A 20282-nucleotide genomic window follows, 5' to 3' on the forward strand; every position below is an offset into this window, starting at 1 on the left:
TTAGTCTCTGCTGCACTAAAGCCATGACCCCCTGTATTCACCTGTCTGTCTCAGTAGTCTTTAGTAGTCTAAATCCCAGCCCAGTACTTTTCCTTTTCTTTCTCACTTAATTCATATTCCCATTAACAATTACTGTTCTTCAGGTTTGAAATCCCCATGCTTATGAGTTCCCCTTGACTTGTTTATGGACAAAATAGTGCTTTTCTTTTTCAAAGATTTTATTTATTTATTTGATGGAGAGAGAGATCACAAGCAGGCAGAGAGAGAGGGAGAAGCAGGCTCCCCGCTGAGCAGAGAGCCCGATGCGGGGCTCGATCCCAGGACCCTGAGATCATGACCTGAGCCACCCAGGCTCCCTGTGCTTTGCTTTTTCTAAATGTGGTTTTTAGAGTGAGTGCTCTTTTCAATATTTGCTTATCACTATAGTATTTTTTTATAGTTGTAACTAGTGAATGCCATCTATAATAACTGGTTTTCCAACCACAGTCTAATCATCTTAGTTACCCAACACAGTTAAAAAGAATTTTTGAACAGTTCACTATCAGTATTTTTGTGCACATTATAATGAAGAATTTATTTTTATTATGTTTATTTTTTAAAAAGATTTATTTTAGACTGTGAGAGTGTGTGTGTGCTTGTGAGCCTGAGTGAGGGGATGGACAGAGGGAGAAGGAGAGAATCCTCAAGCAGACTACCTGCTGAGGGTGGGGGTGTCCCTTATATGAGGATCTTGATTCCAGGACCCTGGGATCATGACCTGAGTGGAAATCAAGAGTATCATGGCGGATGTTTAGGTGACTGAGCCACACAGGCGCCCCTGAGAATTTATTTTTAAAATTACTTTGGAGGCCCGGGTAAGAAGGAGTTTGTTAGCTGAAAAGGTCAGGTGTATTTGTTATAGACAGTAGTTTTTCAGTGTACGTGGTCAAGCTTCTTCTCTTAATGGATCAAGAAAATGGTTCCAATTTACAGATTCATAATCTGTCGCTGAAAGGAAAAAATAAATAACAACTTGAAGTGCATGCTCCAAGAAAAAGCATTATTTTCAGTTGTGAAAACAGTGTTCAGCTGTATGCAAACTTTGTCTCCAAATGCTTGTTTGGGAGCTCAGATTATTTTAGGCAGGTGTTGGCTAATCTGGCCTGCAGCCTGTTTTGTGTGGATATAGGAATATGTAAGAAGGGACTATATGAAGCCTTCAAAGCCTTAAGTATTTACTATGTTTCTCTCTACACAAAAAGTTTGCCAGTCTACTATTTGTTGATTTTAAAGTTTTTTTTTTTTTTTAAATCATACATATATATTTTTAAAATTTTATTCTTTGTCTCTTCTGTGCTTAATCCACTGAAATAGATTACATTCTATCATTCCATTTTGTTTCAGTTAATATCCTCAGTGTGTTCTTTATTTAATTTAGTGACCGCTATCTAGGCTTTGTTACATAATGCTGTTTTTTGACCATCTCCTACTATTTTAAACTTATTTCTTGGTCTTTATTATACCATTTACCTGGTTCTCCTAACTCCTGATACTTCCTTTTATTTCCCAGCTGTCTTCATTGGTTCCTTCTAATGTATTCAGCCTTTTATTAAATAATGGTATTTCCAGGTATTCTGTTCTTATGGTCTTAATCTTTTTTTTTTTTTTAAAGATTTTATTTATTTATTTGACAGACAGAGATCACAAGTAGGCAGAGAGGCAGGCAGAGAGAGAGGAGGAAGCAGGCTCCCTGCCAAGCAGAGAGCCCGACGCGGAGCTCGATCCCAGGACCCCGGGATCACAACCCAAGCCGAAGGCAGAGGCTTTAACCCACTGAGCCACCCAGGCGCCCCTTACGGTCTTATTCTTGATTTTGTCTTCTGTTTTCATGTAATATTGATTATTTACTTTTATTTTTATTTTATTTTAAGATTTTATTTATTTGACAGAGGGAACGCAGGCAGGGGCAGTGGAAGAGGGAGAAGCAGGCTTCCCACTATGCTGGGAGCCCGATGTGGGGCTGGATCCCAGCACCCTGGGATCATGACGTGAGCTGAAGGCATGTGCTTAAGAACTGAGCCACCCAGGTGCCCAGTATTGATTATTTTAAAAGCCAATAGTATGTCTAGCTTAGTTTTTTAAAAAAAATTTTTATTTATTTATTTGACAGAGAGATCACAAGTAGACAGAGAGGCAGGCAGAGAGAGGAAGGGAAGCAGGCTCCCCGCTGAGCAGAGAGCCTGATGTGGGGCTCCATCGCAGGACCCTGGGATCATGACCTGAGCCAAAGGCTGAGGCTTTAACTCACTGAGCCACCCAGGCGCCCCTCTAGCTTAGATTTGATTTCTTAGCTTCACACCTTTAAATCATCCTGACTCCTGGAATTTTACCTGTGGTATACATTGTAATTGCTAACTCCAACTAATTTTTTCGTCTTTTTTTTTTTTTTTTTAAGATTTTATTTATTTATTTGACAGAGAAAGATCACAAGTAGGCAGAGAGGCAGGCAGAGAGAGGGGGAAGCAGGCTCCCTGCTGAGCAGAGAGCCCGGTGCGGGGCTGGATCCCAGGACTCTGCAATCACGACCTGAGCCGAAGGCATAGGCTTAACCCACTGAGCCACCCAGGTTCCCCCCCATTTTTTCATCTTAAAACTTTTCTGGGTAGCCTGGGTGGCACAGTCTGTGAAGTGTCTGCCTTCGGCTCAGGTCCTGATCCCAGGGTCCTGGGATTGAGTCCCAAGTTGGGCTCCTTTCTCAGCAGGGAGCCTGTTTCTCCCTTGGCCTGCTGCTCTCCCTGCTTGTGCACTCTTTCTCTCCCTCCTCTCTCCCTGACAAATAAACTCTAACCAAAGAAAAATCTACTTTTCTTTTATATTAGCTATTAGTCTTTCACAATGGGAATCTGTACATTATTTTTGCCTCCCTCCACAAATCCAACATTGTTCTGTTGATGGATATTTAGATTGTTTCTAGTTTTGATTGTTACTAATAAAGCTACTATGAGTATTCTTGAAAATGACTTCAGGTAGACTTAATCTTTGTTATTATCTGTAAGTAGAATTGCTGGGGCATAGAATTGCTGTATTTTAGTTTTAGTAGATAATGTAATGCTAGAATTTTTCAAAATGATTTTATCAGTTCACACTACTACCAACAATCCAACAATTACTTCCACATCCTTGTCAACACAGTCTTTTTTTTGTTTTTATCTGCTGTGGTTTCACTTATTTTTGAGGCAGCTAATTTCATTACTGGATCACTGCTTATTTTGCATAAGTTGAAATTTGTATCTTTTTATCTTTGTGCTCCCTCTTTTATAAGTTTACTTCACTTTTTTTTTTTTAAGGTAATTGTAGTTTTAGAGGGCAGAATTAATCCAATACCCTCTTTGATGTGACTGACGTTTAAACATTGGACAAAAAATTCTTTATATCCCACCAAGAATTGTGTTCTCCTTTATTTAGGCATTAACTAAACATGACTGGCCATCTTCTGTTTTCAGTACTTTTCTAAGCCCCAACCAAAATAACTCTTGCCTTAATGATACTACTACCTTCTACATAATTTAAACCTAAACATTCACAGATCCTTCAACTTTTCCGTGTGTGGCATAGTTTTTAATTTTTTTTTTTTTTTTTTACATTTGATTGGCTAATTGAACACTGTGTATTCCTTGTTTATACCTGGAATCTCATGTGTATATCTGGAATCACACTGTATACCTTGTATATACCTGGAATCACTGGTACATGTATTTTTTTCCCCAAGAAATGGGAAAAGGTAGGACCCTGGGATCATGGCCTGAGCCAAAGGTGATACTACCTTTTTCCCCCCACGTCAGAATGCAAGAAGTGAGAATAACATTATTATAGAGAAGAACCACTCTGACCTAATAAAAAAGAAAAGATTAAGTTACAAATACCAAATTAGATATGTATGAAGTGGTTTTGCAAAATAGTGCTCTGTAGTCTAGAATCCTTTTTTAATCTCAACAGTGAACATCCTGTGTTAGGCATTTTCAGAGGGCATTGTTGGTATCCATAAAATGAATTTAATCAGGCATCTTGATGGACCTTGAGATTATTTCAGTTGTTTGGCCATGACAATTAATGTAGCAGTGAAATTTCTCATGCACATATTCTTGGACACTTTTCCAAATACAAGGATCAGTTCATAGGAATGGAACTGCCTGGATCAAAGGGTATACAGGTTTTAAAATTTGAATAATTGTCTAATTCAGTAACAAAAGTTTAAAACCACTTATATCTCTAGCCTTAGTGTATGAGCCTACTGATTTCTGTACTGTCTCTTTTGCTAACATGGTGGTCCAAAACACCCATTCCCACTGCATACCATCTTGACTGGTTTCCCAGTTGCTTTTTTCTCCCCTGCAGTCTATGCTCTACTTAGCAGACTGAATGTTCTTTGAAAAATGTGAATTAGATTATGTCATTCTTCTCTTAAAACCCCTCAGTGGCTTATTACTATACTTTACAGGCTCCTTGTCTTATCTCTTTGGACTTAATCTTGTACCATACTTTCCTGAGTATGCTGCACTTTAGCCACCTCAGTTTACCCCTTTTCCTTTAATCTTAATTCCTTTTGCTTTTTTTTTTTTTAAGATTTTATTTATTTATTTGATAGAGAGCACAAGCAGGGGGAGCAGGAGAGAGAGAAGCAGGCTCCCTGTTGAACAAGGAGCCCAATGTGGGGCTCGATCCTGGGACTCTGGGATCATGATCTGAGTTGAAGGTGGACACTTAATTAACCCACTGAGCCATTCAGGCACCCACTCCCTTTGCTCTTAATACCTTAGGTGTTTCTGCATATTATTTTAACTTTGGTACCCCCTCATCTTTCAGATCTAGTTTCATACTTATTTTTTTAAATCCATTATCTTATTTTTAGTGAATTTCTCTGTTTTGGTCTTTCAGGTTTTTTATGGCATTCATCAGCTATGATCTTATTGGGTTGGCTAGTATATATTCTGCTTTTCTTACTAGCTTATAAGCTTTGTGAGAGTAAGGATCTTGTTTTACCTAGTACTGATTGCTCAGCCCTTGAGTGATATTCTGTAGGTAGTTAATAAATATTTGAATTTGTATAGTTTAACCAAAACCTGAATAATGTCAATGAAATGAAACTTCTGGAATATTAGAAATACCATTTATGAACACTCATTTGATATTTCATTACTTTGAGTAATTAGCAGTAAATCTTTAACTTGTCATTTAATTTGTTATGTTCCTGTCTAAGGTTATGATACATTTCAGTGTAGTTTTAGGGGAGAGTATTTTACCCTTCGGAAGTTAGAGTTTCTTATTTTTTATTTTATTTTTTTTTTGTTTTTTTGCTTTGCTTTCCTTCTCCTCCTCCTCTTTTTTTTTTTTTTAAGACACAATTTTTTTTCTTAGTTGTCTTTTTTTCCATTATTATGTACTCCCCTTCTCTTCTCTTATTTATAATCAGTGTTGTTGAATGATTAATCTCCACCCATTGCTTGACTTACATCACTTACTTCTTTCTTACTATCCCCTGCAGTCTGCCTTTCCTGGTCATATTATGTACTTGTCCTCTTGAAGGTCATGTGTAAAGCACTTAACAGGTTGATCAAAGCCTGTTTATGTCCTTATTACCAGTATTCTGACATTACTTGGCAAATAAAATTCTTCATTTCTCATTAGATAATACTATCCTTATCTTTCTTTGCTCTTTAGAACATTACCTTTTCAGCCCTCAAGTTGGGTATTTTAAAAAATTATTCTTATTCTGTTTACACCATTACTTTTAGTGCATCTTGTGATTCTAACTATCTTATGTGGTAACTTCCAAAGGACACAATTTTTAGATTTTTTTTTTAAAGATTTTATTTGAGAGAGAGAGAGAGAGCGCAAGAGCTAGAGAGAGTGGGGAGAGGGAGAAGCACACTCCCTGCAGAGCAGGGAGCCGGATGTGGTGCTCGATTGCAGGACCCTGGGATCATGACCTGAGCTGAAGGCAGATGCTTAACTGACTGAGCCATCCAGGTGCCCCCCATTTTTAGATCTTTTCCAGCTCAATTTATTTATATCAGACCATCATAGTTTCTTTTGAGGCTAAAAATGTGGGAATCATCCTTGATGATACTGTTTTTCTCTATTGTTCTGCTCTGCCACATCTTATTGGTTCTTCTGTGGTATTTAAGAATTGTGTCCTTATTCTTAAAACCCCTCTTGTTCAGATTCCTATGAATTTATTCCTGAGTTATCTGTTATTTTTCTCTCTTTAGTTTCTCCTGCATTGTGCAACCAAATTTATCTTTTTAACACATTTTTTTAAAGATTTTATTTATTTTTGTGAAAAAGACAGAGCACACATGAGCAGAGGGAGTGGCAGAGTGAGAAGCAGACTCCTCACTGAGCAGGGAGCCTGATGAGGGACTTGATCCCAGGAGTCTGGGATCATGACCTGAGCCTAAGACAGATCTTAACCAGCTGAGCCACCCAGGTGTCCATATATTTACTTTAGTGTAAGTTCTCACATGGTTTTATCAACTTGTTCTTCTACCATCAGTGAATAAGAATTGAGGTTGCTCAACATCCCTGCCAGAACTTTATTCTTTTTAATTTTAGCTGTTCTGGTGACTGTATAGTGGCAAAGTATTGTGGGTTTTTATTTTTATTTTAAACTTTTTTTTTTTTTTAATTTATTTGAGAGAGCAAGTGAATGAGAGCATGAGCTCTCATTCAGGGTGAAGGGCAGAGGGAGAAGCAGACTCCCTGCTGAGCAGGGAGCCTGATGTAGGACTTGATCCCTGGACTCTGGCATGATGACCTGAGCCGAAGGCAGATACTTAACCGACTGAGCCATCCAGGCGTCCTTGTGTTTTTTTTTTTTTTTTTTTAAGATTTTATTTACTTATCAGACAGACAGAGATCACAAGTAGGCAGAGAAGCAGGCAGAGAGAACAAGGAAGCAGGCTCCCTGCCGAGCAGAGAGCCCGATGAGGGGCTCGATCCCAGGACCCTGGGATCATGACCCGAGCCGAAGGCAGAGGCTTTAACCCACTGAGCCACCCGGGGGCCCCTTCTTGTGGTTTTTTTAAAAGTTGCGGTAAAATATACATAACATGAAGTTTACCATTTTAACTTAACATTATTAAGTGTACAGTTGAGGGGCATTAAGTACATTTTACAGTTTTTTGTAACCATCTCTACTATCCATTTCTAGACATTTTCTTCATCCTAAATAGATACTTTATACCCATTAAGTGGTAACTCTTTGTTTCTGCTCCTGGTAACTTCTGTTCTACTTTTTGTCTGTATTTTACTTATTCTAGATACCTCATACAAATGAAATCATTTGTCTGGCTTATACCACATAGCATAATGTCTTTAGAGTATATCCATGTTGCAGCATGTACCATTGCTTGATTCCTTTTTGTGACTGAATAATATTCCATTGGGTATATATACGACATTTTATTTTTCGATTCATCTGTTGGTGGACACTTGGGTTCCTTCTACCTTCTTCCTTTTGACTGTTGTGGATAATGTTGCTGTGAACGTTGTATTTAAGTATCTCTCAGAGACTGCTTTCAGTTATTCCGGTTATTTTTCCAGAAGTGGAATATCAGGATCTTCTATTTTTAATTTTTTGAGGAACTGCCCTACTGTTTTTCATAGTTCCTGAACACTTTTATATTCTTACCCACTGCACAAGGGTCCAGTTTCTCCATATCCTTGCCAACAGTTGTTACCACTACTGTTTTTTTGATGGTCATTTAGTGGGTGTTAAGTATCACTGTGGTTTTGGTTTCTATTTCCCTTGTGAATAGTGATGTTGAACATCTTTTCATATTTTTATTGGCCATTTGTATATCTTCTTTGGAGAGAAGTGTCTTTTTAAGTCCTTTGCCCATTTTCGAATTGTTTTTTGTTGTTGTTGAGTTGTGGCAGTTTTTTATAATAGATGTTACTCTATTATTAAATAAATGATTTGCAGATAGTTTTTTTTTGTGTGAGTTGACTCTGATAGCGTCCTTTGTTGTACAAAAGCAAGCTTTTAATTTTTTCTAAGATTTCATTTATTTATTTGACAGACAGATCACAAGCAGACAGGCAGGCAGGCAGGGGGTGGGGAAGCAGGCCCCCTGCTGAGCAGGGAGGCCCATGTGGGGCTCGATCCCAGGACCCTGGGATCATGACCTTAGCGGAAGGCAGAGACTTTAACCCACTGAGCCGCCCAGGTGCCCCCAGAGTTAATTTTTTAAAGGTAACTGAATACTATTATTCTGAGTTTAATTCTTTGGGGTCTACTGATTGCCTTAAAAAAAAAAAAGAAGGGCGCCTGGGTGGCTCAGTGGGTTAAGCCGCTGCCTTCGGCTCAGGTCATGATCTCAGGGTCCTGGGATCGAGGCCGCATCGGGCTCTCTGCTCAGCAGGGAGCCTGCTTCCTCCTCTCTCTCTGCCTGCCTCTCTGCCTACTTGTGATCTCTCTCTGTCAAATAAATAAATAAAACCTTTAAAAAAAAAAAAAGTAAAAGTAGTACTATTTTGTTTCAACTCCAGCTGATAGAGTTTGCAGTTGAGTTCTGACACTAACTCCTGAGTTGGTGTCAGACTCCACAAGTATGAGGGCATGGTCCCTGAGAAGACTGCCCTTACTTAAGATGCCAGCCTCAAGTGAGGTCTCCAGGCCACTTGGACTTACCAAGTGTTTATGAATTCATAGGTTCCCATGAACACCCTCCGGTTTTCTTATTCACTGGAATATCTTAAGAGAACTCAGGAAAGGACTATACTTATGAGAGCAGTTTTATTATAAAGGATACAGGTTAGAATCATGAATCATCCAGATGAAGAGACACAGTGTGAGGTCAGGAGGGTCTCAGATGGAAAGCCTCCATGCTCCTTCCCTAGGAGACATACAGGGTATGTCACTCTCCTGGCATATTGGTGTGTTCGCCAGGTAAGAAGCTCCATCAAGTTCTGGTGTCCACTTATAGTTGAGTTTTTTTTAAGTAGGTGAGATTGATTAAATCTTTGGTTAGGTGATTGAATTTAAATCTCCAGCACTCTACTGCCTTTCCACAAGACTGCTTTGTAGTCCCAATCCTCTTATCACAGAGTTGGTTTTTCTAGTGCCTAGCCCCCATCATGAAGCTATCTAATAGCTCGCTGTTGTTACCCCATTAGCATAATCTTAGATGTGCTCCAGTGGTTCATGAATAGCAAAGACATTTCTATCACTGAGGAATTTCCAGTATATATACATAATTTAAAAAACTTAAATAAAACCACATGCTGAAAAATATGCTCTCTCTTACTTCACTCCTCTTCACCCCTGTATTTCTTCCTAGAGGAAATTTGCTTTTCTACTTATAATCATTTCTTGTGATACTTGCCTTTGTCTAAATCATATACAGTGCCAGCCAATTACCATTTTTTTTTAAAGATTTTATTTATTTATTTGACAGAGAGAAATCACAAGTAGTCGGAGAGGCAGGCAGAGAGAGAGAGAGGGAAGCAGGCTCCCTGCTGAGCAAGGAGCCCGGCCCGTTGGTGGACTCATCCCAGGAACCTGAGATCATGACCCAAGCCCAAGGCAGATAGATGCCTACCCGACTGAGCCACCCAGGCATCCCGAACTTAAACCTTTTAAAATGTGTTTCAGAGTGACTGGTATATGTCATATTTATTTGTTGCATTGATTATGTACTATCAACAAAAAAGTAATCCTTTTCTTTAAGTTGTACAAATTGTTTTGCTTGTATTCTTGCTTAAATAATCTTTCACCTCATTTATTTGGATGGAGACTTCTTAGAACTATGAAACTTCAGGGTTGTGTGCAAAATCCTCCCTCCAAGACAAATTTTCATGCTTTATGCATAAAGTTATTTTTGGAAGATAAGGAGAGATACTTTTTGAGACCCTTTCTAAGAACAAGTTTAATTCCTCAGGAAAATGTGAAAGCAATTATTGCAGTAGCAGCCAAGATCTAGCTTTATGAAGTTCTCAGCTACTGAACACAAATTCGGGTCATGTGGCTAAATGAAAAGAAGATGCAGAATTTTTCCTGCGTTTTGGAAGTTAATGTCTTGAAATGTGAAGATAACGAGAGAACTTCCATTCTTCAGTTACTTGATACAGAATGGTATTTATGAGCTTGTATAAAAAACTGACATTATGGGACAGGGACAAAGAGCACTTGTTTTGCCTAACCTTTTAATGGTTTTTAGTCATTCTGACAGATGTGATATTGTTATGGTTTTGATTGCATATCCCTGATGATAAGTGATGTTGAACATCTTTTCATGTGTCTGTTGGGGATCTGTAGGTCTTCTTTGGAAAAATGTTCATGTTTTCTGCCCATTTTTTTTTTTTTAAGATTTTATTTATTTATTTGAGAGTGAGAGAAAGCACAAGAAGGGGGTAGGTCAGAGAGGAGCAGACTCCCTGCTGAGGAACTCTATCCTGGTTCTCCAGGACCATGACCTGAGCTGAAGGCAGTCACTTAACCAGCTGAGCCACCCAGGTGCCCCTCTTCTGCCTATTTTTAATTGGATTATTTATTGGTGTTAAGTCTTAATATATTTTGGGTATTAACCCTTACTGGGGTTATTTCCAATTATCTATCTCATTTCCAATTATCTTCTCCTGTTCAGTAGGTTGTCTTTTATTTTGTTGATTTCCTTTGCTCTGCAAAAATTCCTTATTTTAGTATAGTCCCAATAGGTTTTTTTTTTGTTGTTGTTGTTGCTTTTGTTTCCCTTACCAAAGGACACTTACTTAGAAAAAAATGTTTTGGGCGCCTGGGTGGCTCAGTGGGTTGGGCCGCTGCCTTCGGCTCAGGTCATGATCTCAGGGTCCTGGGATCGAGTCCCGCATCGGGCTCTCTGCTCAGCAGGGAGCCTGCTTCCATCTCTCTCTCTCTCTGCCTGCCTCTCCATCTACTTGTGATCTCTCTCTATCAAATAAATAAATAAAATCTTAAAAAAAAAAAAAGAAAAAAGAAAAAAATGTTTCATTGGCTAATGACAAAGAGATAACTGCCTCTGTTTTCTTCTAGGAATTTTATGGTTTCAGATCTTTAAGCTGTTTTGAGTTTACTTTTGTATATGGTGTAAGAAAGTGGTCCAAGAAATAAGTGTTGCTGAGGATGTCGAGAAAAAAGGAACTGTCAGCACTATTGATGGGAATGTAGACTAATGCAGCTACTGTGGAAAGCAGTGTGGATTTCCTAAAAAAATTAAAAATAGGATTACATATCTAGTAATTCCCCTACTGGATATTTACCCAAAGAAAATGAAAACTCTAATTTGAAAAGATATATGCACCCCTATGTTTATTGCTGCATTATTTACAATAGCTTAGATTTGGAAGCAACTTAGGTTGCTCCATATGGTATTTATTTTCCTCTGATTGAATTATTTCACTTAGCATTATACCCTTAGGTCCATCCATGTTGTTTGCAAATGGCAAGATTTCCTTCTTTTTTATAGCTGGGTAAATTTCCATTTCTGTATATCACATCTTCTTTAGCCATTGTTCTATGGATGCACAGTTAGGTTGAATAAAGCTGTTTGAAGAAAACATAAAGAAAAAGCTTTTTTTTAAGTGAAATTTTTGAAAGGGGGAACTTGTTTTAGCTTGTCACATTTAAGTCTGTAATCCATCTTGGCTTAGTTCTTGTGTATGGTGTGAGGATGAAGGTCAAGGCTCATATTTTTCCATGCAGATATCTAGTGGCTATGATAATTTATTTGAAAGACTATTTGCTCCATTAAAATGTATCATGTTTTGGAAAATCAGGTGTGTATATGTATAGTTGGGTCTACTTTTGGACTAAGTTTTCCATTTATTCTTTTGCTGGTACCATTCAATTTTGATGACATTGGATATAATAATTCTTGGAATCCAGTATTGTAATCCTCTAACTTCTGATACTATATAGAAATACAGTTGATATTTATACATTGATTTTGTATCTTATTGCCTTGCTGAATTACTGGTTTGTAACGCCTTTGGATTTTCTCCATGTGCAGTTGTGTTGTCTGTGAACAAAGTTAGTGTAAGGGCTGGAAATGTTGTACCAGCTTTGTGTTTGTGGGATAAATATTGCTGGGTTATAATAACACCCTTTTTAATATTGTTATATTCAACTTGCTAATATTTTGTTGAGGGTTTTTAGATGTAAATTCATGATGAATATTTTTAGTTTTATTTCTGATCTCTTGGTTTCATTCAAGGTAATGCTTTCTTCATAAAACAAGTTATAGACTGTTGCACTCCTGCATTTTTCTGGATTTGTGCAAGATTAGTATTTTTTTCATTATGTGTTTGATAGACTTCATCAGGGAAGCCTTGGAGTTTTCTTTGTTGGCAGGTTTTCAGATCACAAATTCAGTTTCTCTGTTTCTGTTTCATTGTTTCAGTTTTCCTCTTATCTTTATTTCCTTCTTTCTACTTAGTTTTGCTCTAATATGCCTATTTTAGAACAGGGCTTGACAAACTAAGACCTGTGAACCGTACCTAGCTTGCTATTTGTTTTGCATGGCCTGCAAACTAAGAATGATTTTTATATTTTTAAATGGGTAGGGAAAAAGAACAAAAGAAGAGTAATATGTTGTCACTTGTGACTATATAGTATTCAAATTACATTGTCCATTTGTTGGAATATAGTTATGTTCATTTGTTTATATATTGTCTGTGCTGCTTTTATGTACAGTGATAGAGTTGAGTAGTTGTAGTAGAGACTGGACCTTGAGCCTAAAATTTTTACCATCTAGCACTTAGCAGACAAGTTTATCAACTCCTGACTAAAATAACTGATTTTAGACTTTTTATTTAAAGCTATGAAATTTCCTTTGAGCATTGGTTTAGGTGCCTTCTACAAATTTTGATATGTTGTACTGATTATCGTTAATTGATTTGTAGCTTGATTCTATTGTTAGAGAACATGTAACTTAAAAACCTCTGAAATAGATATTTAGGGGCGCCTGGGTGGCTCAGTCCTTAAGCGTCTGCCTTCGGCTTAGGTCGTGATCCTGGGGTCCTGGGATGAAGCCCTGCATGGGGCTCCCTGCTCAGCGGGAATCATGCTTCTCCTCCTCCTCTCTCCCTGCTTGTGTTCCCTCTCTTGATGTGTCTCTCTCTCTCAAATAAGTAAATAAAATCTTAAAAGAATAAAAATTTATTGTAACTTTGTTTTATTGTTATATGGTCAGCTTTGATTAATACTAAATGCATACTTGGGCGCCTGGGTGTCTTAGTTGGTAAATTGACTGCCTTTGGCACAGGTCATGATCTTGGAGTCCTGGATCAAGTTGCATATCCAGCTCCCTGCTTGGCAGGGAGTCTATTTCTCCCACTGACCTCTCTCATTCTCAATTCTCTCTCTCTCTCTCTTTCAAATAAATTAAAAAAAAAAATTAAATGCACACTTAAAAATGTATGTATTACATAGTTGCTGGATGTAGTGGAGTTGTGTAGTTTTCTTAGGTGAGTATATTACTGTTCATTTCTTCTTTCTCAGTTAGTCTCTCTATATGATGTCCTCTGTCAGTTACTGAGAAAGGTGTGTTAAAATCTCCCACCAAAGTTAGCGGACTTGTCTTTTTCTTTTCAGTAACATAAATTTTTGCTTCGTTTATCTTGAAGCTATATGATAAGTTATATATTTTTAGGGTTGTCTTTTTGATGAATTGAGTTCATAAAATTTTTATAAGGTTTCTTTTTATCTTTGATGGCAGTCTTTTTTTTTTTTTTTTTAAGATTTTATTTATTTATTTGAGAGAGAGGGAGAGAGATTACAAGGCCAGGGGAGGGGGTTGAGGGAGGGTCAGAGTGAGAAGCAGACTCCCCATGGAGCGAGGAGCCTGATGTGGGACTTGATCCAGGCCCCTTGGATCATGACCTGAGCTGAAGGCAGATGCTTAACCAACTGAGCCACCCAGGTGCCCTGATGGTACATATTTTAAAGTGTTCTTTGGGGCGGTTGGGTGTCTCAGTCATTGGGCATCTGTCTTCTGCTCAGCTCATGATCCTGGGGTCCGGGAATCAGCCCTGTGTAGGGCTCCCCGCTGGGTGGGAGGCCTGCTTTTCCCTTTCCCACTCCCCCTGCTTGTGTTCCCTTTCTCGCTGTATCTTTGTTAGATAAATAAATAAAATCTTTTAAAAAAAAAAAGAAGTGTACTTTGATGTTATTGAGCCACCTTGGCTTTCTTCTGATTTTTCTGTTTACATGGTTTTATCTTTTTCCTTTCTTTCACTTTGAATCTGTTTCTGTCCTTGGCTTTAAATTGTGTGGATTTTTTTTAAGCAGCTTATGGTTGGAACTTTTTTTGTTGTTGACTCTTAAAATCTCTTGACTTTTATCTGGATTGTTTTGTTCATTTACATTTAATATTATCACTAATAGGCCTAGTTTTAAAGCATTACGTCTTGATATTTTCTGCTTTCCTCATGGGTTCTTTGGTTATATTTCCCTGTTTTCATGTGGATTGAGTTTTTAAAATTATATTTTTACTGCCTGTTGCCTTTTTAGCTATGCCTCTTTTTTCTTTCTTCCCTTTTTTTTTTTTTTTAAAGTGGTTGTATTAGTCTGCTTAGGTTGATATAACAAAAGACCATAGACTGTGGCTTAAACAATGAAAATTAATTTTCTCACAATTCTGGAGGCTAGAAAGGCTAAGGTAAGGGTTTTGGCAGGGTTCTGTTTCTGTTGAAAACTCTCATCCTGGCTTTAGACAGCTGCCTGTGAACTGTGCCTTCATGTAGAGTGGGTAAAGACCGCCCTCACCTTTATGACCTTATTTAACCTTAATTATGTCTTCAAGACTCTCCATGTACAGTCACTTTGGGGGTTAGAACTTCAACATAAGAACTTGGGAGGGACACAATTCAATCCATTGCAGTGTTTATAGAGATTGTATATGTATCTTTAGTTTATTAAGTAGAATTCAGTTAATGGTAGCAGTACATGTACAGCTAATAAGGATAGTCCTTATAATTCATGTCGTACATGTGTTATAAATTCCACAGACATCATTATTTATTTGCTTTAAACAGTAGTCACTTAATGAAATCTAGGAAAAAGTGGTGTAAATGCTTACATATTTATTTGTCATTCATTACTGGATCCATTTTCATATTGGTCCATTTCCTATTCATTCAAAGAACTTTCTTTAGTATATTTTTATTAACTTTCTAAAAATTGAGATTCATTCATCACCATAAAATTTACCCTTTTATTTTTTGGAATTTATTTTTATTTTTTATTTTTATTTTTTTACTTTTTTTTTTTTTAAAGATTTTATTTATTTATTTGACAGAGAGAGAGATCACAAGTAGGCAGAGAGGCAGGCAGAGAGAGAGAGAGAGAGGAGGAAGCAGGCTCCCTGCTAAGCAGAGAGCCCGATGAGGGACTTGATCCCAGGACCCTGAGATCATGACCTGAGCCGAAGGCAGCAGCTTAACCCACTGAGCCACCCAGGCGCCCTATTTATTTACATTTTTAAAGATTTATTTATTTATTTATTTATTTGACAGAGATCACAAGTAGGCAGAAAGGCAGGCAGAGAGAGAGAGAGGAGGAAGCAGGCTCCCTGCCGAGCAGAGAACCCAACTCAAGGCTTGATCCCAGAACCCCCCCCGGATCACAACCTGAGCCGAAGGCAGAGGCTTTAACCCACTGAGCCACCCCGGCACCCCTTATTTTTATTTTTTTAAGTAGGCTCCATGCCTAGTGTAGAGCTTGAACTCATACCATGAGATCAAGACCTGAGCTGATATCAAGAGTTGGACACTTAACAGACTGAGCCACCAAGGTGCCTCTAAAATTTGCCCTTTTAAAGTGTATAGTTTAATGATTTTTTAGTATACTCATAGAATTGTGCAGCCATGACACAGTTATTTTTAGGATGTTTTCATCACCCCACAAATAAACCCCTTGCCCTCTCTTAGTCACTCGTCATTTTCCCACATTGCCTCCTCAACACCACTCCATCCATACATGACCATTAGTCTCCTTTTTCTCTGAATGGATTTGTCTGTTTTGGACATTTATATATGTGCAGTTATATAATATGTGTGGTCTTGTAACTTTCTCAAGGTCATCCATGTTGTAGCGTGTATCTGTACTTTGTTTCTTTTATTGCTGAAAATAATATTCTGTGGATATGGCACATTTTATATATCCATCCATTAGTTGATAGACATTAAAGTTATTTCCACTTTTTAGCTGTTATTAATAATGTATGCCTATTCTTTCCTCGCTGAATTGTTTTGGTACCCTTGGCAATTGAAGATCATTTGGTGTAAATGTGGGTGTATATTACTGAACTCTAATTATATTCAGTTGGTTTCTCTTTTGCCTTATGAAGATATCATCACACTGTTATGATGGTGATAGCTTTGTAGTAAGGTTTGAAATTGTGAAATACAAGTTTTAGAGAACTCCATTCCTATTTTTCAGGATTTTTTGGGTTATTTTGAGGTCCTTGTATTTTCATGTGTAATCTAAGATCACCTTACGAATTTTTTTTACAAAAGTCACAGGTGGGATCTTGATAGGGCAGTATTGCTATTGCTGTTGTACCAGTATTAAGTCTGACAGTACATAAATGTATGCTGTATCTTATTTAGGTTGTCTTTAATTTCTTTCAAAAGTGTTTTGTAGTTTTCTGTGTATAGCTCTTACACTTTTTTTGGTTCACTTTATTCCTAAGTATTCTTACTGATGCTGTTATAAATGAAAATGGAACTTACTCAATTTTTTTTTAATGATTTTATTTATTTATTTGACAGACAGAAATCACAAGTAGGCAGAGAGGCAGGTAGAGAGAGAGGAAGGGAAGCAGGCTCCCTGCTGAGCAGAGAGCCCGACACGGGGCTCGATCCCAGGACCCTGGGATCATGACCTGGGCCGAAGGCAGAGGCTTAACCCACTGAGCCACCCAGGTGCCCCTGGAATTTATTCCATTTTGATGCTTCTCATTTGTAGCAATAACATTTTTTGTGTATATTGATCTTGGATACTCTTGCTAAACTCATTTATTAGTTCCATTAGGTTTTTAGTGGTTTCCTTAGGATTTTCTATATACAAGATCATGATCTGTGAATAGAAAATTTTACTTTGTCCTTTTTAATCTGGATGTTTTTTCTTTTCTTTTCTTTCCTGATCACCCTGGTGGAACCTCTAGTACATCTGAGTTTAAGTTGTGAGAGTTAATGAAATTCTTACCTTGTTTCTGATCTTAGGAGGTAGTATTTCTTGTGCAGTCTCAATTTTCTCAGATGTCTGAAAAAGTCTTCTTTGGTAATCTAGAACATTAGATTAGGTTGACTCTTTAAGTACTCTTTCAGTACTATCATTCATTGTTTTTTATTTGTTTGTTTGTTTGTTTGCCTTACATTGTTTCCAGTGAGTAGTCAGTCTGTTCTTGTTGTTTATCTAATGTTTCTTTTTTCCTGATGTTTATAAGACTATTCTCTTGATTTTTAATTTTTGGCCACCTGATCTTTATATGCCTAGGTTTGACTTTCTTTTTATTTATTCTCCTGTGTATTGGCTGAGCTTCTTGGATCTGTGGGTTAAAATCTTTTACTTTTGGGGTGATTTTGTTCATTTTTCTCTCCAAATGTTCTCCTTTCTTATGCCTTTTAGGAAGTGCAATTAATGTTATGTTAGGTCATTTGGTGTTGTTGTCCCACAGATTTCTGACATACTTTTTTTTTTTTCCCTATCCTTCTGTCTAGGTGATTTACTTTAATAAATTTTAGCTTACTTCAGGTTTCAAATGTGTTAGGGCTAGAATTGGACTCGTGTGATGGGAAATTGGAAACTGAGTTGTAGGAGACTGTAAGTGCTTGGTTTTCAGGCCAACTTCCTGCATCACTGCTGCTTACTCTGCAGAAGTGCTCTGGAGGTAATTGGTGGGAGTGAGGACTAGTTTTCTCCTTGGGGTTCTCTAGATTTTAGTCTGCTCACACTCAGGTATTGAAAGTTTGATTTCTCTGTGTCTCACTAAAGATCCTTTGTCTATCACTGCTTTTTTTCCTTTGTGCACTTGTGCTTCAGACAGTGTAAACGGTACTCAGGGTTTAAAGCAGTATTCATCTGTGGCCAACTAGAGAAGGCTGGTTCCTCTCTAGAATTCAGTTCATTTGGACTTATGACTAGAGCTCTTTGATGTCTTTAAAAAAGAAAAGGGTTTTAATTTACCCAGTGTTTTCTAATTGTTTTGACAGAATTGATTGTCTTTGTGATCTTCCACATTCTAAATGGAAGTAGAAGTCCTTCATTGAAGGATTTTTGAGTAAGGTCAAGATACTAAGTTGTGCAAGGAAGGAGTAGCTTACACGTTATTTTAGGGGCTGCTTTGTGTGTATTTGAGATTAATGAACAATTTTACAAAGACAAGTGGCTTTAATTGGGTCAATGAGTAGTTCTAACATGTCCTCAAGTTATATTGGTACAATTAATAACGCTTTCAGTGGTTAATGGGGAGCAGGGGGGAAGCTAAAAAGATTTTTTTAATGAAATATAGACACTGAGCTTACCTGATTATATGTACTTTCCTTCAACTACCCTACCCTTTTATTTTGGAAGAATTAATGGTGTATTCATTACATTGAAAGTGAGTTTTACTATTTTAAAGTTGAAAATCACCTGGCAACAACATTGTGAATATACCAAAAAACTACTGGCTTGTACATTTAAAAATTTTTTAAATGTTATGTTTTATATTTTTTAAAAATATTTTTAAGTAATTTCTACCCACATCAGGCTTGAATTTACAACCCCAAGATAAAGAGTCATATGCTCTACCATTTGAGCCAGCCAGTTATGTCTTACATTATATGAATTTTATCTCAGTTAAAACAGATCAGGCAGTTTGAAAGTCCTTTCCTGATGTTTATTGCAATTCTTAGTTGTAATGGACATTTGTTTGCTTTTGCTTTTAATTGGTGGGCCAATTAGTTCTTGAGTTTGAATTTGGGTCAGTGTCAACTGACTTTCAAAATTGAGTTTATTTGAAAAATACCATTAGTAAATAAGTGCTACATTTTTAAATTTGTGATAAAGTTACTCGTTAAAATCTTACTTTTTATCCTGTATAGTTTCTGAGAAATTGATGGAAAGGGTAAAAGTGTGATGTTGACAAACTGCTTTTGAGAACTTTGCTAACTGCTTTGGAGAACTTCACTAAGTTATACATTGTTTTTTGGAGAATGGCTCATGAAATTTGATGTGTCACTTGGTTTCCAACAGACTTTCGTTTTTTCTCTTGAGTCTTAATTTTGCCCTTTTAACCTCCCTCCCCTGTCTCTTCAGTCTTGTTGCCAACAATTTTGAAGACGGTCCCCATGTAGTGTCACCATTAGACCCGAATGGAAACTTCGATGTGGTTATTAAAGAGGAGCCTGTAGATGATTATGAATATGAACTTGCTGAGTGCCCGGAAGGGGTAACTATAAAACAGGAAGAGACAGATGAGGAAACAGATGTATACTCAAACAGTGATGATGATCCTATACTAGAGAAACAGCTAAAGAGGCACAATAAAGTTGATAACCTAGAAGCTGACCATCCGTCTTCTAAATGGCTACCAAATAGCCCATCAGGTGTTGCTCAAGCTAAAATGTTCAAGTTAGACGCTGGAAAGATGCCAGTAGTCTATCTGGAACCCTGTGCTGTGACCAAAAGCACAGTGAAGATTTCTGAGCTCCCTGATAACATGCTTTCCACATCTCGAAAGGATAAGTCTTCTGTATTGACAGAATTAGACTATTTGCCCACGTACATTGAAAATACTGATGAGACTGGCTTCTGCTTAGGCAAGGAATCAGACAATGGTCTTAGAAAACATTCACCAGATCTCAGAGTGGTACAGAAATACCCCTTACTTAAAGAGCCTCAGTGGAAATATCCTGAGCTTTCTGACAGCATTAACACAGAAAGAATACTTGACAGTTCGAAGAGTTCAGCTGGGGACCCATTTTTAGCAAAAGAAGACTTGGGCAGAAGGAGAACAACTGTGCTTAAGATTTCAACAGCCTCCAAGGTTGTGAATGCTAATCAGAATGCCCCTTCAAATATCCCTGGAAAAAGAGGAAGACCACGAAAATTGAAACTCTCTAAGGCAGGGCGACCACCTAAAAGCACAGGAAAATCTTTAACTTCTACAAAGAGCGCTCCTTTGGGTCCTGGGAGTAACTTTCCAGATGTGAAGCCTGATCTGGAAGACGTGGATGGTGTTCTCTTTGTTTCCTTTGAATCAAAGGTAAGATTATAATTTTCAGCATTTCTTTGGAGGTCA

The 20282-nt window shown here is 37.6% G+C and overlaps 1 protein-coding gene across 26 annotated transcripts in view; it reads left to right on the forward strand.

Moving 5' to 3' along the window:
* Window positions 1-20282, forward strand: part of MGA (MAX dimerization protein MGA) — a 166794-nt gene that overhangs the window by 83218 nt on the left and 63294 nt on the right. For all 26 annotated transcript variants that reach the window (XM_032343365.1, XM_032343362.1, XM_032343381.1 and 23 more), the window contains exon 3: window positions 19298-20246. In XM_032343365.1, the coding sequence (XP_032199256.1) occupies window positions 19298-20246 (949 nt within the window). The remainder of the gene's footprint in view (window positions 1-19297; window positions 20247-20282) is intronic.

Source organism: Mustela erminea, chromosome 5, assembly GCF_009829155.1.
Source record: "Mustela erminea isolate mMusErm1 chromosome 5, mMusErm1.Pri, whole genome shotgun sequence".
Classification (NCBI taxonomy): Eukaryota; Metazoa; Chordata; class Mammalia; order Carnivora; family Mustelidae; genus Mustela; species Mustela erminea.